The sequence below is a fragment of the Tenebrio molitor genome, chromosome 5, assembly GCF_963966145.1.
Source record: "Tenebrio molitor chromosome 5, icTenMoli1.1, whole genome shotgun sequence".
In the NCBI taxonomy this organism is placed as follows: Eukaryota; Metazoa; Arthropoda; class Insecta; order Coleoptera; family Tenebrionidae; genus Tenebrio; species Tenebrio molitor.
In genome coordinates this window covers 22,165,154-22,190,771 of record NC_091050.1, presented here as the reverse complement: position 1 = coordinate 22,190,771, position 25,618 = coordinate 22,165,154, and the positions used below count along the sequence as shown (strand labels likewise).

At 35.2% G+C, this 25,618-nt stretch overlaps 2 protein-coding genes and 1 long non-coding RNA gene across 4 annotated transcripts in view; 2 read left to right on the top strand and 1 right to left on the bottom strand.

The window, feature by feature from the left end:
• Nucleotides 1–3,753: 3,753 nt before the first annotated feature.
• Nucleotides 3,754–5,693, top strand: LOC138131779 (potassium/sodium hyperpolarization-activated cyclic nucleotide-gated channel 2-like). The gene has a single exon (XM_069048985.1). The coding sequence runs from the start codon at nucleotides 3,929–3,931 to the stop codon at nucleotides 5,606–5,608; it is 1,680 nt and encodes a 559-aa protein (XP_068905086.1). The 5' UTR covers nucleotides 3,754–3,928; the 3' UTR covers nucleotides 5,609–5,693.
• A 4,044-nt stretch (nucleotides 5,694–9,737) lies between these two features.
• LOC138132241 (uncharacterized) lies at nucleotides 9,738–14,133 on the bottom strand. Its single transcript, XR_011160032.1, has 3 exons — nucleotides 10,763–14,133; nucleotides 10,543–10,710; nucleotides 9,738–10,489 (listed from the first exon to the last, which is right to left on the bottom strand). It is a non-coding gene; the product is annotated as an uncharacterized lncRNA (long non-coding RNA).
• A 949-nt stretch (nucleotides 14,134–15,082) lies between these two features.
• Nucleotides 15,083–25,618, top strand: part of ush (Zinc finger protein ush) — a 180,377-nt gene continuing 169,841 nt past the window's right edge. Inside the window, exon 1 of one of the 2 annotated variants that reach the window (XM_069046739.1) lies at nucleotides 15,083–15,409. In XM_069046739.1, coding sequence (XP_068902840.1) covers nucleotides 15,370–15,409 — 40 coding nt within the window. In that variant the 5' untranslated portion in view covers nucleotides 15,083–15,369. The remainder of the gene's footprint in view (nucleotides 15,410–25,618) is intronic. The other variant, XM_069046740.1, reaches the window with a different exon arrangement.

Here is a 25,618-nt window from a genome sequence, read left to right as displayed (position 1 = left end):
AAGTTGTTTGTCAAAAAACCAGGCCAATTGTAATAAAATTTATAACATAAAAATTAATTCTAAGTCCAAATTTGAACAAAAAATGTTAATTTAAGAATACAGTGTATCAATACTGAGATTTTAATAACGGAAATGGGGGTTTCAGATGAAGCAAAAAATGTTATTCCTCTAAAGTTTTTGCGTAAAATCAAAAATAAAATTTTTTTCCTCTTGTAAACTCAATCTGGGGACATACTGTAGAAGCGAAGCGAATATGAATGAAGTTGGTCATGGTACAGGCCACACCACATGCCATTTTATCTCTCTTTAATTACAGAATATAGCCTAAAGGAGTCCGTTTCGGCTCAGGGACGCGAGGGTCGCGGGTTCGATTCCGACCCAGGGCGAAATTTAAAATAATAAGAAAAAAGGCTATAAAGAGTGTTTTTTTTTAATTTGGCGTCGAAGTAGGCGTTGGAGAGTCGATTGAGATCGCACCACTCGTGTAAAAGCGTAAGATTTAAACAGCTGATCCGTGATCCGTAACCTGTATAGTCAAGGCGGTCTCTACTTTAACAGGCCGTGATACTGACTTCAGAAAGTGGTCTGTGGAATGGCCCACTAACGTCTGGCAACGTTGCTTCGCCAACCTTTAAAAAAGTTACTACATAGTCTTGAAGTTTTGCGATCACTCACTATTTTGTCATTGTCAGCTGTCAGTGAAAGATTTTTCTAATTCCCGTATTGCAATTTTACTTCAGTCAAAGTAGGTATATCAAGTGTCCAAATCAAGGTAATTATGTGTATCCTGTTTTATAAAATAGCTATTGTTAGTAAAATTTCATAGAGTCCTGTATTCTAAACAAGTATCCTATCCAAAATGAAGATAGAAGTTTTTTTAGTTCACCGTGATTGCATTAGCTCCAGTGCAAATTCCAACGCATGCCACCTGTGCACTGTACAGATCAGGACAAGATTTTTTTCTAAAGTCGTACACAGACACCATTAAAAACTAATAAAGGTGCAGTATGAATTGTTTAAAATAAATAAGAACTGCAAAAGCTACCCACTCGAGTGTATGGACCCTACCACTAATACAGGTTTATTATTTAAAATGGATTTTTGACCTAATAGAACGAGCAACAAAGACCTTACGCGCCAGTTTTCTAGTTCCAAAATCCGCATCCATTCTTGCATTCTAATCTTCTTCGATGGGAATTTGAAAACGCTAACGTACGAGTAGGAAGACTTGCTTGAAGCATAATTTGACTTGCAATTAGGTACGCAACATTTGTGTGGCATGTTTAGTTTTTCAATTACTGAAATTAATTGTCTTGTCAAAATTATTTTTGAATGAACCGCCTTTCTATGGAAGTGCCAATATTTTTGAAACTCAGGATGCTATGGAATGGCCCACTAAGAAATTTGGCAACACAGCCAGTGTCCTGGCCTGTTAAAATAGAGATCGCCTTGGTATAGTGCGTTCACAATCGACAGTTCAACGCCTACTTCGACGCCAAATTTTAAAAAACACCCGTTATTCTGTCTCGTGATTCGGAAGTCACGTTAAGCCATTGGTCCCGGTCTACTGAGTTGGTCATCATGCCCCTCATAGATTTGTAAACCAGTCCTAGACTGTGTAACAATTTTTTTTTTTATGATCTCTTTCACATTGGACTAACAATTCACATTTTTATTATAAACTATCAAAACCTAACTTCTGCATACACCTTACAATGAAGATTTGTGCTAATTAAAACTAGAGAGTGGTACGCTAACCTGAAGTGATAACTTCCTGAGGTATTTTTTTGGGCCTTGTTCCATTCGTTGGTGTAAATCTTCGACAATTTCTTCATTCACTGGCGGTCTTCCCATACTTTACCTTTTTCAACACTTCCACTTGCCACAAATCTATCCACAGTCCTTCTAATATGTGCAATTAAATTCCCTTCCACAATGTTGTCATTTGTCATAATTATGTAATAAAATGTTTTTGAAAGTGCATAAAAACATAGATGTTTCAAAATATGGTAGCCGGCTGCTTATTTGAAAAGCGAATCCAGAACGTACAAACTGAGAAATGCAAAGATTGTCGAGAGAGAAGATATCGAACAATGTTTGAAGCGGCTACCCCATGAAGAATATTTGATGATAAAGGTGAATATTTCCTTATTTCGTGTGATTGGATATTTACATATTTAAATCTTCATATAGGTTGCCCTAATAACGGGCGTTGCTGGGGTTTACGGATATAACTTGTTGATGAATCTCAATATTGAGGGTCTACAAGATAAAGGGTCACATCTGTTGTTTTTATACCAGATACAAATGTTTCTCTCAGTGTCGCAATTATGAAAGAAGGATCCTCTGTTAATACTGCTGACATCTGGTATTTGCTTTTGGGGATACCCCCAGCACCCCAGCGCCCAGCGTGCCTGTCCGAAAGCGCGTTAGGCCGTCTGTTGACATCCGTACGAAGTACCTTATACGCTCTAAACGTAATAGTTTCCACCACGGATATTTTTGCAATCTTTAAATGAAAAATGTACGGTGCAATCCTTTGGAATTAACACATTGTTGAGAATACGTTCCTTACTGAAATTAGATGCGGAGTCCTGCACAGGTAGCAGTATGAGACGTTCTTCAGCAACGTTAGTAGCCAATGGGGGTGGTGACATTACGACTATCAAATCCCAGTGCTGGTTTTGTGATATGAAATGTCTAATATCTGATCTTCGTGGTGAATCTGCCAATTCTCTTGATAGTCTCAAAAGAGATTGGCCACAAAAATTGGCACTATAAAATCTAAATTGGATAAACAACAACCTCAACAATCCCACCAAGAAATCGTAGAGCCGAAGAAGAAGCAAAAACTTAAATCACATACATATAATGTTCAATGTTTCCAGAAATGAACAAGCTAGAAAGGAAAGAACAACTGTACCCGATAAAATAGATAAGTTTGCATGGAGACTCGGTACAAGGAGGTCAAAATTGACGTTTTTGATAACTTGTTTCGATTTCTCTAACGCGAAGCAAGATATCGAAAATTGGCCATATTTGTGAGATCGCAGTATTATTTAGATTAAATGTGGTGTTTAATTTTTACAAATAGGTATTTATATTGTACATACTTTCGATATTGTTTTTGTAAACACTTTTCTTTAAAAAAAATGTCTAACTGGGTTTTTACTTGCAAAAAAATAATTTATTAAAAACTGTCTAAAATATTTCAGTTTTGTTTTCGCTAGTGTTTTGCAAAGTGCCTAGAGTGCAACAAGAAAATAACCGTGTAGGACGTAGCGTGCTAACGGTTTTATGATGTTAGTCCAGATGATCTTCTGAAGGAGTTCATGATCTCCACCATGGACCTGGAGCTCAACGTAAAACTTTACATCGTCAAAAACTTCGTCTTAGAAATTTGCCAAAGAGACAGATTATCCACCACACGGACTGTTGGAAACGAGTGGAGGGAACTTATAGGACGCTCAATCTCGATGTCATTCGTAGATCGCCGAATAAGGACTTTTGGACTGCTTTCCTCTCGTCTAGACAAGAATGGTGTTCAGTAACGAGTGCTGTTTTCGTTTGTGGCTTGACGATGATCGAAGGAGGGTGAACCTCATGGCTTGCTCGGTCTCCCGATCTGTCCCCAATCGAACATATCATGAGCTACCTTAGGACAGTATTAATCATTTGATTGGAAGCGTTTCTCGACGTGTAATCGAGTGTACACGAAACAAAGACAATTCGATTCGTTACAAATTTTGTTTTTATTTTAGAATTACATGTTTCAAATTTTAAACATTTCATTCTTTTACTAAAATACACATTTTGGGAAAATGAAATAAAAAAAAAATCAAGACGGCACCATTGTAAATTGAGTAATCATTTTGCAAAACAAACGTCACATTCAAATTAGCGTTTTTAGCAAATATCGTCCAAGAAAATGGGTTGTCTCCTACGTCTACGCAAAGTAGAATACGAAAGCCACAGATGCTCTTTGAAGCGCAGAGGGTCAATGAGTTTTCTCCCTCCCCTAGGGACAAATGCATCATATTTTCAAAGATTTAAACGAGCGTTGAGGAAGAGCACCCTGATATCGGAATATAATCCCCAAAGTTTGAACTTTTTCAGAAGTAAAGCCGAAATCTTCCGGATTAAGCGTGAACATATTCGCTCAGAATCGTGGATTATTCACCCCTTTAGTGAATTTCGTTCCTACTACGAGATGTGGATGACTGTAATTTGGTTCGTTGTCATCTTCTACATGCCAGCTGAGGCAGCATTCGATCTCTTTCATTCACATATAGATACATTACTGTCTCACGAAGAACGACTGGAGGCCGAAAAAGATGAATTTACGTTGATATTACGGTTAATTGGCTTGGTTGATATTGGTATGACATTTTGCACTGGGTATGCTGTAGAAGGTCGGCGAAGAGTTGTGATGAGACCAATCAAAATAGTAAAGAACTACGTCTTGAGCTTTTACTTCTTTTCCGATGTGTTATGCTCACTTCCCATTGACTTTTTTATGGGAGATCATGACACCCAGCGAATCTTATCCATTGTGGGACTTTTGAGAATTATAAGAATTCCAACTTTATTTGCTTATTCTTCTCGAACCATTGAACTTTTGAACATAAGAAGTGTTACAGTTCAAAGAGTACGATTCTGTCTGGTTCATTTACTTGTGTTTCACTGGTTCGCTTGCTTCCTGTATGTGATTCCTCAGATACGTTTGTTCTTGTATGGAGAAGTGGCTGCAGAATCATGGGTGGAAACAGCCGATCTTCCGGATTTGAACTTTATGTCAAGATACATTATTTGCTTTTATCGCGCAGCAGGAGCATTGCTTTGCATCATATTTCAAGAGAAAGAAGCGATACTGTGGGAAGAGAGAATGGTGGCAATTATTACATTTATTTTTGGAAAATTTTATATTTTCTTCGTCGCAGTTGTAATGCTAAATGATGCACTCAAGAAGAATACTCTTGAAGTTAAATACTACGAGACCATCAGTCAAGTACAAGCTTACATGAGCCAAAGACAACTGCCGTTGAAAATGCAGCTCAGGATTTTACAATTCTACGATTACAAATACTCCAGGAAGTTCTTTCCGGAGAAAAGCATAAATAATTTGCTGTCAGAGCGGCTCAAGGGAGACATGAATCTGAGTGTCTGCAGCAAGATGGTGCAAAATGTATCGTTTCTAGCTAATTTACCGTCATATCTCCTTCAACAAGTTGTCATCAATCTAAAACCTGAGATATATTTGCCGAACGATATTATAATCAAAGCTGGTTCTGTGGGAGATTGCATGTACTTTCTAGGTAGTGGAACCGTAGGCGTTTGGACACCATCGGGAAAGGAAGTTTGCCATCTTCAAGATGGTGCCTATTTCGGTGAGATTTCGTTGGTATTTAAGGACAAGAGAAGAACAGCCAATATTATCGCTCTTGAAATTTGCGAAGTGTACAAATTGGACAGAAAAGTATTCAGAAGTATTTTCAAAACGAGTTCACAATTGTTCAGTATGTTGGAAGAAGTAGCCAATGAAAGACTGGAAATCACACAAATGTTTGAGGATGTACATGCCAAAACTTTTATGGAATTATCGCATTGATCTTTTTATATTTACGTATTTTGTAACACTTTGTACTAGATATTTGTTATATTTTACATAATTAAATATGTATGTACTACCTAAATGTCTATACATTTCAAATAAGCGAAATTTCGTAACAGCCATATTGTACGGACCCCATGTCCCAAAGTTATTTGTCATTCGAAAAGTCATGCCTTGAAGTTTTAAAATCCTAAATGTCAGTTCATTTATCTAAGCACGGCCTCCTAGATTCATAAAAGACTCGTCTCTTATCTTATAATAGACGAGTCTCTTATAAATCAAGGAGGCCGTGTATCTAAGAATTCATACTTTCGATTTTAAGGTTAAGTACCAGGAGCATCTAGTGCTCATTCTAAATATGTTTTGAGTTATTGGTTTTGACTGAATAATCTTTTAAACGTGCAAATCATCTTTAATCTTCTTCATCTCCCTTAGCTCATTCATTTGATGCTATTCACAGTTGAAGTTGTTGACAAGGTGTGCCAACACTGTCATGCTCTCCATTTTACCCAGGAGCGGCCAATAACTGGCGGACTTCACTAAATATTGTCATCATGAAAAAACTGATATATCTCCCACACAGAATTTTGCAATGATTTTTTCGCTCCTGACATAAAACGATATGGTGTCCCGTAATATTCGATATTGATAATCTAAGCTTGGATGGACATGGACCCTTAATAACGGCAACAACCATCAAGTTCGCTCTTACTTTTTATACAACATATTTGCTGCTTGCAGATTCTCAAGAACAATCTTTCTCATATCATTTAGGAGAGATCAATCCATAGTGTAAATCATCTACAGCAGCGATTGATCTGCAACTACACTCCGCCAAAAAAGTTAAGGATATTGTTGTTTGTGACCAGCAAATGAAGAAAAGGGAACATAATCAATACAAATGTTTAATTCCATTCATTTTTAGCCAAATCAATACAGAATGAAACCAAAAAAAAAGTCAAATTTTTGAAATTAAATAAAATTAAAATTAAATTAAATTAAATAATTTTTGTTTTAATTTCTAATAACGGGTACTTCGTCTTCGTACCCGTATAGCTTTTCGAATACGACGTGGGATACTTCGAATTAAGTTCTCAATGTCCTTCTGGGGATCTGTTGCCACAAAATAGGGAGCAACTCACTCAATTCCAGAATATTCTCTGGATAAGGCAAATGGTCGGTCAGACCGTTTCCAGGAAGATTCCAAGGCGTGTTCAATGGATTGAGGGCTGGAGATCGTGCAGGTAGCTAAAAATGTTGAATTCCGTGCAAATCTATCGTTTCCAAAACTTATTGTGTGCGGACGATAACGCTCGTCCGCATATACGAAGTTTTTACGAATATCAGCTTGAAATTGTGGCAAAATATTGTCAACAATATCGTTACCATACATGTTTTCCGTCATAGTCCTTCGGCAAACATAGAGATCAGTGCGCCCTCCAACACAGACGCCTACATACACCATAAGACACCCCTCCCGAAAAGGTGCTCTAGTTTCCATAAATCGTTGTAAGTACCGTTCATTTGATCTCCCCCAACCGCGTACACGACCACTATCGCTATGAAGACCAAATCGTGATTCATCCCCAACCAGAAGAAAGTCCCATTCCACTACCCAATTTTTTTGTTTTCTTCTCCACTCTAAACACGCTGCATGATCAGCTGGTGTTAACAGAGGTGCTATGTATGGACAAAAATTGACTAAACCAAATGCTTTTAATCGATTTTTTACTGTTTGAACGTGAACTGTTGGTCCACCAGCATGTCGCAAGGCATTTCATACTTGTAACGCTCGATAGAAAGGGTGCCTTCTCTTGTTAGAAGCAGATAACGATCGTGTAGAGCTGTTGTACTTCGCAGTCTTCCACTTCTGGGCCGTTATCTACCAGAATTTGTCTCAGCAAACCGATTCCACAGTTTACTTACAATACTCTGGCTAACCCCGAAATTTTGAGCTACTTCTGCTTGGCGGGACCGCCTTCAAGCATTCCAATAGCCCTATTCATTTCAAATTCACTTAAATGCGATCTTCTTTCCATATTTGGCAAAAACAATACGGTACAACCGTACAGTACACACAAATTGAGATAAATGATTATTCTGTTAAGATCAACATTTCATCAAAAAAGAATTCAGTAAAAAGTGTAACAAAAAAAGAAGTTCTTTTACGCAGATTTGGTACAGAAAACTACCATGATGACGTTGTTGTGATTTTTTTTAAAATTTTTCTTAATATTTCAAAAAATTCGACAATATCCCTAACTTTTTTGGCGCAGTGTAGATGGCTTAATAAATTGAACAACTCAGCGGTGCGAATAGCTATGACAGGGGAGTTAAAAGTAGTTCCCCTTAGTCGAGGTGGAACAACATAATTATACAACAAATAAATTAGTTACAACAGCTGCCCAGAACCTAAACCTAAAATAAAAGAACAAGGCGGTACCGTGAAACTAGTGAGGTGATATTAATTACAGCCACTGTAAATGGGATGAGTAAAACCTCCAAAAATCATCCGCAAACGATGGCACACCATAAGCTTTCATAATCGTCAAATTTATAGGTAGGTACAACATGGTGCCTTGAGAGTGAACAAACAATACAGTGTGATTGGAAAAAGATGAGGACAAGTTGAATTTGGCGCCATAAATTATAGTGCGTTTCATGTTGTGTGTGGCAGTTTTGCTTCAGAAGAGCATCGCTGTCAAGATTTATCCATAGGTTTCCGTCAAACCAGGGTCAAACCCATTGTTTTGATTTCGTTTGTCAGTTGTCACCAATTTGCAATTCCCCAGTAGATACGCCCATGATCATATCAAGCTTTATTTTTGCTGTCAATACTTGTTACCAACATGACAAATTATTCACTAGGCGCCAAATTCAAATTGTCCTCATTCTTTTTCAATCACACTGTACTTCAAAATTAAGACGGCCTAACTGAATACTACGCTCCTCTAACTCTCAGCTCTGCCGGATAGCACATGGTTTCCGATCGCGAAGTTAATCTAGCTTTCACTTTTGACAATACTCAAAATGAACGACTCAACGAATGGAACAACAAAACAAATTTTCAAATAAAGCAACTGATCAGAAAACACAATCGCTCAGTTTGAATGCTGAAAGTCGAGAAAAGCCTTTTTTTCCAAACGTGCCTCTTCTTCTCCTAGTTCTTGTTTATTTTGTTTGGGCAGCGATAAATTGAATTCAAAATGAGGTATTACACTGTCTTCATTTTCAGCGCGACGCAATGTATATTTAATAATAAAACGTTATTTAATAGTAAACATCACCCCAAATCTGCTATTGAAAGATTTAATTTACCACGCGAAAATGGTGGTAGGTGTTTTTCAAATCTAGAAATTCTACTACACAATCAAATTGCTTCACTAAAAAATTATTTTCTCAATAGAGCTCGTGATAACAATTTTTTTAATGTTTTGGTTTCAGCGGATAAAGGTTACACACCTTTAAGTTTAAGTGATAATATAATTTCAGATATTGTTGAGCCAAATATACCTGACACTATAGCAAATATAAAACAGAAGTCTTTACACGGGAGATATTTTAAAGAACTGGAACAACCAGAAATTAATATTGAGGCTTCTCATGCATGGCTTAAGAAATCACATATTCACCCTGAGATTAAGGGTTTTATATTTGAAATACAAGATCGTGTTATCAATACACAGAAATTATAAAAAAAACACATATGCGGTTTACAATCGATCATCGATAAATGTAGGATTTGCGGAACTGAAGGGGAAACCATTGAACACATCATTTCTTCTTGCACCGTTTTGGCACAAAGCGAATATAAGAAACGTCATCATGATATATTCGCTAAAATTATACACATGAATTTAGCTGTTAAATTCAATTTATTAAAGGATACACAACCACATTACATTTATAAACCAGAAAGTTGGTTGGAAAATGACAATTACAAATTATATTTTGATCGCACAGTTTTAACTGACATTCACATTCAGCATAACAGACCAGACATTATTATTTTAAATAAACAACAAAAGCAAGCATATCTTTTAGATATAGCTGTTCCAAATTCCCATAATATGTATAACACAGACATATTATAACACAAAAATTAATAAATATTTAGAGCTCTCCGTTGCTATGAGAAATCTTTGGAGTTTAGAAAAAAATTCTATTTTATCACTTATAATTTCAGGAAAGGGAATAGTACCGCAATCTCTTTTTAAAAATTTAAAAATTCTGGATTTAGAGAACACAACAAAGTCAAAATGCGGAGGCGAGACGCCGGTAATTATGTTGATAAGCACTGCACTATTACTTGATAGTAATATCCGTAATAGTGTATGTACTCCGGCAAAATTGCCGTGCCGCCGGGTGGCGGAGGGATAGTATATTCTAGATATCACTAAGAGTAGAAGTGTCTCTTTTTGTGCAAAGCCCAGAGATTGAAGACCGAAACGCAGTTAAGGTCGACAACTGGACGAAGCACAAAAAGACGTTCTACTCTGAATGATATGATATATACTATTTTATCTTCAAGCGGATCTTAAAAAAAATCGAACATGAACTCACTTATTTATTTTTCTTTTTGCAGTTACAATCTTCAAATTTTAAGTCACTAGTAATTTCTACTTCCCTTGTTATTGATACTTGAAGTTTCGATAATATTAGTAAAGTCAACAATGCTATCTATTCTATCCGATGTACTTTCTGCAAATTTCCACGTAAAACTTTCCCAAAATGGTGAATGATCGCGATTTGTACTTTTTAGTATCCTGAACTTTGACTACGATAGCAGAACCCAAATCTTCGATATCTCTCATTGTCAAATTGGTGACTTCATCGCATCGAAAGCGGTCACACCTTGACAAGTAAGACAGAGCTAACCTACAATAGTTAATAATTTATAATTCTTCCTCTAGCGAACTCGGAAATTTTACCTATGTAGCCAGAAACTTTTCATCAGGAGCAATTATGTATAAATCTACACTTTTCACGCGGGACTGTGGTCGGATGAGATCTAGATTGAGTTTCCCGCGATCTGCAACAATTTTGGTGCCGTCGTCCTGCATTATTTTACCACACTACACACTCACTTCAGAGATTCGCTAAATACAACAAACTTTATCAAAACGTAAATAGCAAACAATTACAACTTACAACTTTTTACCTATTAACAACGAAGGGCAATCTTGCGCTATTTTTGACATTTGTTTGACATCCGTGGACACGCCCACAAGCCGCACAGCGGGTGGCTCGTCTTTGGTCATAGTCGGATCGGTTAAATATTGGATAATAATTTCCTTATTTCGCTTTTTTAAAGGCTTTTTCTTAATCGGGATAATTTATTTATTAAATATTTCGTGTAATTGATAGTTTTAATTGATAAATAAATCGTGCCAAATACTTCAAATGACCTTACATTTGACCCGGTCGAGCCGCCTGTGGGACACTTCTACTCTTAGGACTTGAAGTACTTCTACTCCGCTCAGAAAAAAAAATGACAGTTTAACCATTTCAATGGAGATACACAAACGCGCGATTTTCGACCGCTTGAAGATAAAATGTATTATATTCGCCTTTTTTCTTTTGTTTTTTTAAATTCTATCGGCCCAGTTAACTAATATTTCCTAGGCTGACTCGATTACAAATTTTCTTGTTCATCCAATATAACTAAAACTAAAAATTCATAGTCACTTGCAACTCAAGAAAATAGTTTTTTTGTTCGACACTGTCAGAATTTTAGAATTTTCTCCCGTGTGAACGTATTTTGATAAATATCATAACTTGTAAAACGAAACGTCGAGCTAATTTAAAATATTTTAAGCAATTTGGAGCCTTTAAGGGGCTCGTCGAACAAAAAAAACGTTGTATTCAACTCGTTCGTGTGTAAATTGGGCCTTTTATGTGACAAATACGATAAGAAGTTAATAAAGTTATTAAGAAAAGTTGTTTAGAATCAACATCTAGGCCCCTATACAAAACTTTAAAATCATCGGTCAGCTATGATTTTTTCTTTATACCATACTGTTATTAGGATTTATCAGTACTCAATGCTTGATTGATATGATACCTATAACAGACTAGGCCGTTATTCAAAATTATCAGACCGAGGCCGTTATTTTTGCTACCGTTGCTACGGTTACGGCATAGATGACAACTAAATTTAATTTTTGAAGTAAAGAGAAATGTCAGTCTTACAAATAAATCATCGTTAAATGTTAAGTATTATTGGTATAAAGAAAACAATAAAACAACATACGGCCGATATGGATATAACAGACTCGGTTGATTATAAAATCTCGGCTCCGCCTCGATTTTACAATACCTCAACTATGTCTGTTATATAACCCATATCGGCCTAATACCGTTATATACTATTAATTTTTTTAATGTTTATTTCCTCACAAATCTAAGAATTTGGTTTTTAACAGTTCTTTTATAATGAGAAACAAAATTCACACTTAGATTATTACTACAAGTTACTGGCTTAACACTAATAAGTTATAATGAAATAAAAGTAAGTTAAAACCTCGATTAAATAGAAAAAAAAATGAGCAATTATAGTTGGCGGATGATTTTGAAATTTTTTCTAGGGGCCTAGATGTTGATTCTCAACAATTTTTCTTAATAACTCTTTGTCGTATTTACCACATAAAAGACTTTACTCTAGAGAAAAATAAGTTTTTTTGAAAATTTCCAAGGCATACTTGATTTTTCAAAACTAAAATTAAGTTAAAAATTAATCTTTAACAAAGCAGGGCTAAACCCCAAAAAATGAAAATTTAAATCGAGAATTTTTTATCTTTTACAAGAGTCGTTTCACCTATTCGGGGACACACTGTAGAAGTGTAGATCAATTTGAGGATAGGTTTCTCTTTTATTTCGACTTTACGTCTTGATCCAGACTTTAGAATTTGAAACCACACACATCACATTGTCTGAGAAATTAGATACTTATCCTGTTTGGATTATCAAGCAGGTGTTCAATTAATTTTACTTCGGAAGCCTCCCAGAAGTGCGGCATCTTTTGCGCAATATGAGCTAACCAATAATTATAACAAGAAAAAAATAACACACGCGATTTTGTTGGTAAGTAGTCTCTCGTTTTTAATTAATTTAGGGTTTCGGAGGTTTAATGTTATCGTGAATAATCGATATTGTAAATAAGATTTTATAAATAATTAAAAATATCAACTGATATTTCAGGTCCGACGTTTGCAATTGACCTTTTTGCGTGCCCTAGTTCTTGCAAACAGGCGTGCGAACATAAAACTGTTGCCAACCTAACAAATAAATCATAAAGACATTTATCACTTGCTGTTATCAATAACCAAGCATGGAAGAAAGTAAGCAAGTGAAAAATTTTAATTACATATATATAAGAAAAATGTCCATCAGTTAAAACATTAGTTCATCAGTTAAAACAATATCGTGCGGTTCAAAAAAAAAAGTAAATCGAGTAAGCTACGAGTATCATGGTTTAGTTCGCATCTACAAATTATTATAATATTACATTTTTTTTTTTTTTGCACCTTTAACACAGTCAGTATAACACTCAAACGGGTTTCGAAATGGACTTCTTTTCGATACGCGTTTCAGGAACATTTACTTAAACTTTTAGTTGGCAGTGACTCACAGTGAGTAGTTGCTATGTGATCACTGCATTTCACGACCGTTTAAATTCAAAATTTGCAATTGTTCGTCTAGTTACCAGCGTTACCAACCCTTTATATTTGCCAAATACATATAATTTCCCTAGCATTGTGTTTTGACCTTTTTTTTGATTGAAAATTTAAAATAGGGGCAAAATAGAAAAAATATTGTATTACACTCGTTTTATAAGCCATTTTGTCGTACTTGTTTGTTTATAGATAGCACTCGTCGCTGCGCTCCTCGTGCTCTAAAAAACGTGTGCGACAAAATGGTGTCTTATAAAACTCGTATAATAAATTACTATTATATAACTAACAAACATTTTAATTAGTTGCATTAAAATATTTTTCCGTTGACCGCTTGTTAATTTCAATATTAATGAATTCTTTTGTCTAAATTATAGTGTATTAATGGACTTCATTAATACACTATTTTTCATTAATCAACGATTTTTGCGATTTTGACGTTTTCATTAAATTTTGATGTATAAACAACCTCGAACATGCATTGTTTGCACTTACCAACACTGCAGCAGATAGTGCAGCAGGGTTTTCTATATTTTATAGCTCCATAACTGCACAATTACAAATTCACTTTGTCAAAAACCGACATTTTTGGTTATAATTCGCATGTCATATTTTTCAAAGGTAACTAGGTTTCTGTAGCAACCGTGATTTTTACGTGAAATTGAATGTGAATGGAGTTGACGTCTTCGGACACTCTTTGTGGAAAAGTGAATAGAAAGTGTTGAAAAATTTAAAAATGGCCTACCCTGAGGACAAAAAAAAGAATGAAGGTATTTATAAGGTCTCATCTTTATGGAAAAAGATGAAATTGGTTTTGATTTGGCTTTAATTTCAAAATTTGTCACCAAAAAAAAAGTTTGCGGTCAACGAAAAATTTTTGTAATCAACTCTTTTGTTAATGGGCGATTAATAATCTCAACTATTAAAGCCACTCACTCGTTACACTCGTTCGTGCTTTAAACAGTTTCGATTATTAATCGCCTTCATTAACAAACTAGTTTATTAAATAACTAATATGAATTAATAAGTCATTAATTAATATTAAAATTTTAGTTGATAATTTTGAGACTGGTAAAAATTTAAAGTAAGTAGATAACTGTAAATGTTTACTAAGACAATGTACTTCAATAAACATTTTTGTAAATTTACATTTTGTTGAAATGAAAATTTTAAAAATGTAAAATTTGAATGAATTGTTGATTGTTGAAAAATGTACGAAGAAATTGTGAAACGGTGTTCCGCACGTACATTCTTGATGTTTTGAAAGTCTGAGTCGATGTGTGCGATCGTAATTACACAAAGTACCCAGTATTTTATACACTTTTTACCCTTTTTGCACCCAAGAGACTTTGATAAAAATCTAATTGCGCTTTACTTTTAAAACACAAAGGACGTTAAAGATTACGAAGAACTTCAGAGTTTCCTCGAGAATTAAATAATTTTGATAAAATCCCGTGCACGATTTAAAATACGTATATTTTTCTAGCCGCAGAGATAATCAGAACCCCGAACACCACAATTAACCTCCAATTTGTGCGTCGCAACGCACGTCTTCGACGAGCACCGACATTGTGTGCGGAGCTGTGATTCACGACCGGTATCGCCATCAATGGTTTTCTATTGCGCGACGATAAAGCAAGGAAAAGAACAAATGCTTGTAAAACTTTGGATTGATAAGAACTTTGTTGTCGTCTGATAACAACCGAAGAATACAGAGGAGCGCACACACCAACTTGAACTGAGTGTGCGCGCGAAAGCAACAATCAACAAACTTCAGTGAGTCACTGTATCGTCAGTCGTTCCGAAACGTTGTGAGAGGGTGTTCTGTTGGCGCGTCATCCACGAACACACGTGAACAACTGTCAGATTGTCCAAAACATAACCTCTACAATGAAAATACCCCTCGTGACAACCTATTGTTGTCATCGCCAATTGTCGGACTGTTGATCCTTTTTTCCTGTTCTGTTGCTTTGTTGGTGTCCAGTGTTTTTGTGTTTTTTTTTGTGCTTTCACATAATATTCGTTTACCATGTTGGTGCCATGTGACTTTTGGCTTTAATTGGCGCTTTCGGGGAATTACCAACGATGTCCAGGCGCAAGCAGAGCAACCCTAAGCCTCTTAAAAGTAGGTGCTACATTTTTGTTTCATGTTTGTTTCATAATTGTTGCTGACATCCACTATTTCGTATGTGTGCTGTACTGATAAGACGATAATGTGCTCGTTATTGCCCAACACAAAGGAATCAAAGTCTCGACAATTACCATTCGATTTATTTTTAATAACCGCGTTACGCCCATCGGCTCCGTTTTTATCGCATTTTTATTTTTGATCGCACTTTTATTTATCACCGCCACTTTTTCGCCACGATCCGGAATTTTTTCCCTTGTCGAGATGCAACCGATCAGATAATCTTTTCGGTGCTGGTCGGGTGAAACGGCGCGCCCACCTGTCAAACGTTTCCAGATCGGTGTGATTGGAATGATTCATTAATTTTTATCAGTCTGCAGTTAATGCTTCATGTTATAGTTATTCGCAAAACATTGCTTGTTTACGGCAAGTTAGGTGTGTATATCGGATAAAATAATGCGAACGTGATTTGTTGCGCCTACCGCAATAATAATCCGGCCCTGGTCGTTCCGCGGACTCAAATCGGGCCGGGCTGCTGGCGTGGACCGTTGACAACAAACAAACTACGATTCTCTCAATTTTAATCTTATTCCAAACTCGATAAAATAATATTTTTGTCTTCGGTGTCAATAAATAAGAGATACCATTCGGTATTTTTATTTTGTTCTCGGTATTTATGGTGTTTTTGACTCGTCTGATGTCGATAAGCGCGACGGAGTGATAAGGATTCGATTCGATTTGAAATTTATCCAGGAAGTCGGCTGGAATTCATGCCGTCCATAACACACATCCACATCTCATCTCATTATTCCCAATAGGAGGACGGTCGTATTTTATTAAAACTCGCATCGTAGATTGTATCGGCACCTTTGACCTCGTTTACCTAATTGCGATGGACAATAGAGTGAAAGTCACAGTTTGTCAGTCGGTGCACACAAATGCATATCAATCGGGAGTGATCTTTGCGAAAATAACCGCCGCGTCGGTCCTCCACCGCCGAGGGACACCGACGCCGCCCCTTATCGCTCCGCAATTTGTATTGTAAAGTGTTAAACGGTGTTCAGCACCTATTAAATAGTTTCACATCCATTCTATTGTTCGCTCACACACCTGCGACAAAGCAGCAAGTGGTGGAAGTGTGGGTTTCGCCGAGCTTCGTGCCCATTCCATGTAAATTTCTGGCCATAATTTGATAGCTGAAGCTGAACGCCTCCGGTCTTCGTAATTGTTTTCTTCCCGTTTTTCCTTGCGCGCCACGCCAATTTTTCGTCGATAGAATTTTTCTTACACCAACCTATCATTAGCTTATTGAATTTTTCCGTTCAACCGGCAATTATCGCCTAGATAACTGACACTTATGCAAAGCACCCGGATGAATAATTATTTTGGTAGTAGACTATTTACTCTGAAGGTATCGATTGATGATAGGTTAGCTAACTGGGACGGTTCTTCTGTAGGGTGAGATCGCCGGGTGGTCCCCGTTTTTAATTGTAAATGTTGTGAAATACTCATAACCCGTCATTAAAAAGTCAGACCTAATTAATTTTTTCGGATAGTATCTTTATTATAGCAACAGTTCATTTCTTAGAATCAAGGGAATTTTTAACTTTAATAATCATTACAATGATATAGTATTCGTAAAATTCTGAGAATTGCTCACTACATTATTTATGTACATGTTAATAACAGTCGAGTAAAATAATTTGACAATTATAGCACTACTAGGATCTCTGTATTTAAAATAATGAATGAGTTACTATTACTATTTTCTTTACATTAAAGAGAATTTCTTTGAATAACATACTTACAATTCTTAGCTTCGGAATAGTAACAAATGTCTACTTTAATCTTGTTAAAATAAAAAAGGAATTCTAAATAAGTATTTTAAATTTCACTGAGAAATTAACAGATTGTCTAAATCACCAATAATTTTAAGCTTTTTCTCTCAGTAGCAAAATTCACTTATGTGTTGTTAGTATTTTTTTCCTTATGACGGATCGATTCTGAACGTAAAAAATAATACCGGGTGAAATGAATGTGACTTTTTTTCATAGGTTGGTAATATTATTCTTGGTTATTCTGCTTTTTAATGTGATAGTTGACATAAACATAGTGTCCTCGCCTATTTGACACAATTTATTAATACATAAAATGTCAAAATGACGTACGTACGCCAATGTGTTGATTAAGGTATCAAGTTTACCAAAATAATGTATGAAAAATGTTCCCAACTTAAGAAAAAAAGTCACAATTATTTAAAATCACCCGGTATATTAGTGCCTTAGTGATAGAATTATTAGAGTTTACTGATCTTGTTTCTATGTTGGAGACAATAAAAGAACCTCTCTCATATACAAGGTGTTTCACGTAACTTTCCGAGATCTACCCCGAATTTATAGAACTCAGTATTCAGTAGTCACAAAATGCTAGATACCAAAATATACAATTTAATTATCATTAATTATTATTAATTAATTATCGTTAATGAAAGTAAAAATTTACTTTTAAATTTTTAATTATCATTAATTATTATTAATTAATTATCGTTAATGAAAGTTATAGTTATAAATAGAAAAAATTTCGATTTTACCATTTATAATTTCAGCAACAGGAATAGTACCGCAATCTCTTTGTAAAAATTTAAAAATTTTGGACTTAGAGAACAGATTGGTGGTTGAAATTCAAAAAGGTATATTATTATACTCATGTCACATCGTGAGGAAATTCCTTAACATTGACACAGAACATAAAACACAAAAAAGTCAAATTGTGGAGGCGAGACGCCGGTAATTATATTGATAAGCACTGCACTATTACTTGATAGTATTATCCGTAATAATGTATGTACTCCGGCAAAATTGCCGTGCCGCCGGGTGGAGGTGGGATACGAAATGAAAGAAGTATTACTGGTTGTATTTAAAGTTCGTCAGGGTCGGAAAGTTACGTGAAACACCTTGTATATCGTCTTAATTTTTCACTGGAAAAAGCTTGCAGTTACAATTATGTTCAATATTAGCTTAAGGTGTTTAAAATTAAATTTTTCTCTAATTTGTACATTATTTTTAAGACAATCTAAGGATCTAAAAGATTAACAGGTAATACATATCGAGTGTTCAATTGACAACTTCATCAAGTAGCCTTTGAATTTTTTACAACATCGTGAAGCATCTCTTCGAAGGTCAGTGACAAAAGTTAGGTTAGAACTACGTTAAGAAGTGACATTTTTCACTACATTTATTTTATATGTAATGTAAGTGCCAAAAAGCAGAGGAGAACATGTCTCTGAATACATGTTTGGTAACATTGAATGCAAAACCTCTTAATTTGACGAAAGTCGTAGCGATGTGTAATCTGTAAAATTTTAGGTTAGATGTGTTTTTTATGTTGAAAGCATTAAATGCACACCAAGACATTATTGCCTACGTTGTCGACAAGCCAATTGGAAAGATGTAAATTCTTGTGTAACATTGTGTGCGTTGTTCTAACTTTTTTTGCTAACTTGCTGACGTAATTGTCGGATAGATGTTTTGGTGCATTAATTAAATTGAAATTAAATTAAATTAAAATTCAATTCCACTCGCAAAACACAACTGACATCTGTCAAAGAAGGCATCATCCATTTTTCGCTTCTTTCATTAAAAAGTCATAGCTAACTTGATGAACTTTTCATTTGAACACCCGTTGTACGTATATGTAAATTTGTGTATATTTGTAAATCCAGTGTTATTAAAATTTTATTATCCTCCTGACATTTATTTATATATATATTTATGAACTATTGGCCTATTCACATATTAAGGATCCACCACCTGTTTGCTTGTGTTGATTAATTAATAAATATCGGAATTAATCTGTATAGTAACTCAAGACTATACAAGTTGTCATAACGGAAACGACAGTTTAATTTTAGAAACATTCTAATTTAATATAATATAAATAACGTTATTACGGTTTGTGGAAAAATTAAAAGATGTAACCAGATTAGCCAGATCAAAATACAGCAGCGTTGTCACCTGTATTTTCAACATAAATTGTGTCGTAAAATTAAATTTGTCATTTACCAATGGATGTTATAAAAATTACATACATTAAGGAGAGTTAATTACATACAGCCCCTTGGTACGATATTTTCTTTGATTTAAATTAGTGATCCAAGCAACCAGTAAAAATTTATAGAAACGTCAAGATGCCAATACCTCAACAATAAATAATAATTAATAACATTAATTAATAATACAACAAACAGAAGCTAACGAAGCAGTTGCTCAAAGTGCGTTCCATTTGTTGAAATACAAACCTAATCTACATATTTCTGAGTGATCGTCGTACACGACGTATCGTGTCAGGAGTTAGGGCCCTGCATTCTTCTTTTATTCGGTTTTTCGAATTCTCAATGTCTACTATCGGTTCTCTGAATACCCTCTCTTTTAATGTCCCCCACAGAAAAAAGTCCAAGGGTGTTAAGTCAGGGCTCCAAGGTGGCCAAATATTGTTGGATCCTCGACCTATTCATCTGTTTTTAAAATTGTCATCCAAATATTCTCTTACAATTACGTAATAATGTGGAAGAGCGCCATCTTGTTGGAACTACATATTTTGTCTCGTATTTAGATTTTTAATAATGGAGGAAGTTCTTGTTGTAAAAAATGAAGATGCATTTCTCCATTTAATCCGTCAAAAAATTGGGGGCCAATCACTTTCTCGTTTATTTTGCTGTACCACACATTAACACAAAAAACATTTTGAAAGTGTGTCTCCTTAATCTATCTTAGATTTTCTTGGCTACATCTAATAATGAGCATAACGCATACTACCTCGTTAAATTACTAAATCTGGCCTCGTTGCTACACAAGGTTTTTTTGAAAAAATTCCGGTTCTCATTTATCTTTTGTTGCATGAACTGGCAAAATTGCCTGTTCAGAAAATCTATGAGCTTCAGTTCTTGTACTAAAGAGATGTGGTAGGGGTGAAGCTTATTAGCACGAAGAATACGCCCTACCGATGACTGACATACTCAGTTATCTAGCTACTGATATTTGATCTATGTAGATGCGGGTTCTCCTCCACTGCCTGAATTACAGCTACATATTTAATTTTCAGGATTAGTAGCTGTCCTTTGACGGGATTTTCTCTGTGAAGGATAGTTCTGTTTCAAGTTTTTTTCCACTATCCTAAATGTTTCAGGGACTGGGTCATCTCGATTCGGGTACATTCGGGTGGTACTTTTGGACGTAACCATCATGATGACAATTAACCTGACAATTTTTATAAAAGTCAACGAATTCTAGAAGACAAAGCAATCGTGGATTATATGTTTAATTTTTTAAAGTTCTTGAAGCAAGTTATTGACGATATTTGTATTTTGGCTTGTATTTAAACAAATTTCAGAAGTAACTCTTATGTGACTAACTCTGTATATACAGTGAAGTTTTTCTTTCTAAAAATTAGTATGTAAAACCTAGATTGGGGAAATAATAAAATATAGTCGTCCAAGAACGACGAACGAAGAACATTATGCTGCAGCCGTATTGTTAAAAACTTTACTAGATTAACAACGAAGCAAGTAATGGATGCAAATAAACAGATTAATTTTGTAAATCGGCTCTGTATTTGAAAGAGGGCGGAGGCAAAAGGTAGTTTCTGCTGGATTAAGTGATCCTTTTTTTCAGCAGGAGGTGTCATATAATAATTCTCTCATTATTGAAGTTAAAGTACACTTATAAAGTTTTTGGACGACTGTACCTCTGTAAGAGGGTTCCTGCACCTTAATGTCAAGTGGTTATGAACTGCTTTAGAAGTTTTGAATCTGATGGAATATCTTGTGAGAACGTACCAGATAACGGACACTTCAAAATGCTTCCATAAGAAAACATTTATTTGATCAGTTATGCGGTCCTTCACAAAAGACGAGTTGAGGGGAAGTTGATACTGGAGAGCATTTAGCACAATGATTTGTTCTTTAAAAATGAATGGATTAGTGCCAAATCAGAAGGACATTTTAGAACTGTCTGGAGTTAGCCATCATTGACTAGGATTCGAACGGATTTCTCAAGCGAAGCAAAATGACAAAATAAGAAATGGAGTGAGAAAGATTAAACTCTTGTGAAGGAAAAGCAATGGGATTTTTTTTTTGGTAATGTGTTGGAGTGCTTTTGATTCTTTATTTGCCATGTAGGTGGAGAGCATAACAGGGAAATATTATTTCAAATTAATTTAGCAGAACAACGAACTCTTGTTCCATATGTAGATTTGAAAATCTTTCTACAGTGTGGAATAAAATGATTTACATCTAGTTACCTTTGCATTACCCTTGTAAAAATACGAAATGCCGCTCTACAAAAAAAAAGAAAGCCTAACCTCAAAATATTCCAAAATTCCAAATGTGATTTATTGCGAAGGGATGATATGAATGCAAAGTAGAGATTGAAATTAAAAAGGAGCTAACAAAAGCAAGTCACAGCTAGTGTTGAAAGTGGCCACCAACGTTTGTTAATTCAATTTAGTAAATTGTAACAATTGTCAATTCGATTGATGACATTTATTAACAGAACTAATAGTTCGGCACTTCAAAAAAAAATGTAGAGCGGTACAGGAAAATTTACATGTGCAAAAATCCAAAGGTAACTAGATGTAAATCATTTTATTCCACACTGTATTTGCCATTTATAATATTCAGTAATTTTTTATTTTCTGAATCGATGACAGAAGGAAATGCGTGGCTTGCAGTACAAACAAAAGAATGTTTTCTAAGGGCATCAAGCTCTTTGCACTAAATGATCCCTATCAAAATTGACAAATAGAATTATCAAAATTTTCTTAGACAACAAATAATGATGAACCATCTTCATATACATCTTCTCCAATTTTCATTGGACAGAAATGATTTAAACTATCAAAGCAGTTGGCTTGATTTCGAAAATATTTTATTTATGATAATAAAATTGAGGTCACTGTTGAACCAAAAATTCCATCAAATTAAAATTGTCCACAACAATTTTCACAAATTTAATCCAATAGTATCTAAATTATTGTTAAACAAGTCACTGAACGACACTTAAATTTTGACCTAATTAATTTATCCAGTGGTTCTTCAATTTCTGACAAATTCTGAATAAATCACAGTCAACAGTGACTTCTACTGTGACTGTTACACATTCATAGCATAATCATTGTACAGAGTATAATCTCATGTTGCTTATCCGAATGACATCTATTGACACTCTCTATTTTCGTTTGATAAGACGGGTCAGTTGATAATTTTTTTGAAAGAGGGTCCAAAAGTGAACCTTTTCGTAGTTCATTGTACCATCTCCAAAAAAATAAGATGTAGTGAGCGCTTGTGCAATCCATCGAAATTTCCGGATCTTCCTTTGAATGGAACAATTTTTTCCACAAAGACAAATTTTCAAGTGAAACTCGATGTCTGATCATTGCTTGTACTACTAATAGCGCGGAGTGTGCTGCCGGCGGAGGTATTTCTTTTACGAGAGGTGTGGTGTAGATTTGATTTTTGGGATTACGGTGAAAGGTTAACAGATAAATTGAAAGATCCATTGTATTTCATGATTCATTCGTGCTTAGTAACGACGTAAACTTCTAATAAAATTTTAATTGAATATAAACTTTAACGGTTGATAAATCTATAAACTTATGATTTGCAGTCGGAATGCCGTCATTGTGCGAGGGCAACACGCACCAGTTCGATCCTGCGTCTTTCCTGCTGCCCACGCGGAATTGTCAAATCTTCATTAATTGGTGATGGCGAACGTCTTGATTTTATCGGGATCTGAACGGATTTCAGGACTGTTAATTATTGTCGAGTTCACCGACCCGTCCGATGTGTAGATCACTGTAACGCCATGTGATATGAGTGATTACAAATGATAATTATTATTATTTTCTTGGCCTCGAACTGCCACCGCCGTTGCTGCTGATAATTTAGATTTAAATCTTCCATTAAGATTTCTCATTATGCTCTGATATAACAAGCTTTTATTCATGTGTCGGTTCTACATGTCATCCTGTTTAAATAAACAAGTTTCGTATCGAAATGGTAGGTACTACTTGAAGACAAACCGTCCAAACGAAGTGAAAGCTCACCTCGCGTCGCCGTACCACCCTCTGCGTTGTCTTTCACTTGCGTCACATGACTGGCGTGTATTGTTAATTTTTTTCCCGCCGTCTCCACCTCATTATCCATCTATCCCTCCGCACATAAAGCCGAGATATATCAAGCTTTTCCATTAATTTCACGGTTGAGTCCATTATTCGAGCATTAAGTGTTGGAAATATCAAGTCGGTAGACGAAGTCATATATCAGCAATGTGACATTGCATTTTACATGCTGTATTATATAGTAGTAATTGTTTTCACAACGTTGCGTTTGCTTTCGTTATCTGTGCGGAAAACAGATATCAGCGATACGAAATGCACACGTAGGACATTGTTGGAGCCTCTTTTGACTACTTCGATTCACGTCTGGATGCGCTAATAACACATGCGGAAAACGATCTGAATCCAAGAGGTGAACGCGTCACTCGACCTCAACTGTCTGCACTAACTGATATCAAGTAGTTTTGCACTTTAAAAAGTTTACCAAATTAGGAATAATCTAAAAGTGAGCTTTGCGGTACATTTCATTGAAAGGATTTTGTTTAGGTAAGCAGAATAGCCACGAACAATTACAACAGTATGGTTAAAAAATAATGTATAAAAATACCTGAATTTGCCTTAAAAATGAAGTCAAAATGCACTGGTTACCTCCACGACGGCGACGTATCTATCTAACTAGTTAGAGGTGTTGGATTCTCTCATGGGCTCTGACCTTGCAAATATCTGCGCGAAGGCGGAGAAAGAAACCAGTGAAAAATCTGTAAATAAAAACTGAAAACGTCGACTATTTTTAAATTCAAATGCATACAAATAGGTAACGAATGACGATGTTTTTTTGTCGGTTTGTAGCGCCTACTTGAGACCGATATTCGTCGTTTGCGCACAGGTGATTCATAGCCCATGAGAAAACCCAGGACCTCTACACTTGACTGATGCTAAGGTACCGGGAGATTGTTAAGCTACGCCTTCACTGTAGGCAAAAGACAAATTGAAAAAATATTCTCTACCTATTGTAGATAACTAGATAAGTGTTTTGAATAGTTCGTGTTAAAGCTGAGTTATCTGAAAATCTGACGAGGCAGCTTGAAATGAGAATATTTATGAATGTACACGCAGCTCAACTGCTGATAGCACAGCATTCGGGTATATAAATCGAAAAGAGAGATACATAAAAAGACAATTGATGTCGTTGGTATTGGCAAACGCTCTTCACCTTGTCATTATAATAACGCTTTCTAAGATTTTCTTCCAGCTATCATTTTTATTTAGTTTAAACTAAACTAATTTTGATAGGAATGGACTACTTCACAATGCAGTTTAAAAAAATAGTTTTAGCTGTACAAAAAAATGTTTTATATTTTTATCTTTTTTAATAAGTGTAAAGACAACTGGAATTAGCAATAACAGCCTAAAGTCCATTCAAAAATCAAAAACCACCACCTGTTGCTTTAGGTTGGTAAAATTTAAAAAACCCTAGGTAGATATTTTTTCATACTATGTTGGTAACTATAAATTATGACATTTATTTGATTCAAAATGAAATTCAGTTGCTTTAAATTTCGTTTATATTGTTTTATTATCATGCCCAGAAAAACAAGACACTTACTTAATAAACATTTAACCTCATAATTACAAGTCTCACCAAATTTTACACTAGACAGCGTTGCCGATAGTAATTATCGAGGAAAATGCGACGTTGGTGGTTTTTTGATTTTTGAATGGACTTTAGGCTTTAGGTGCAATAAGTTGTGCAATTCTTTCAAGAATATAAACTAAGATTATGCCGTTTGCTCACACGTACGGATAAATCTTAAATTATTCATGGGATTTAGATGTAGTAAATAAGCAGGCTGACCTAAAACTTTTTTCTATCACAAGATAATCTTGGTGTACTTAATAACCAAATAAACCTTGAATCTTTTTAAAGAAACTGATTATTCTTTAATTATTTTGTTTGTTTTTTTTGTTTGATCTACACATTTTGAAATGGAAAAATGATTAAAAATGAAGATGCTGCAAGTACCAAAACACAAGTTTTGTTTTATACACCTTTGTAGAGCGTGAAAAAACGCAAATTTTTGCCACTGAAGCTTT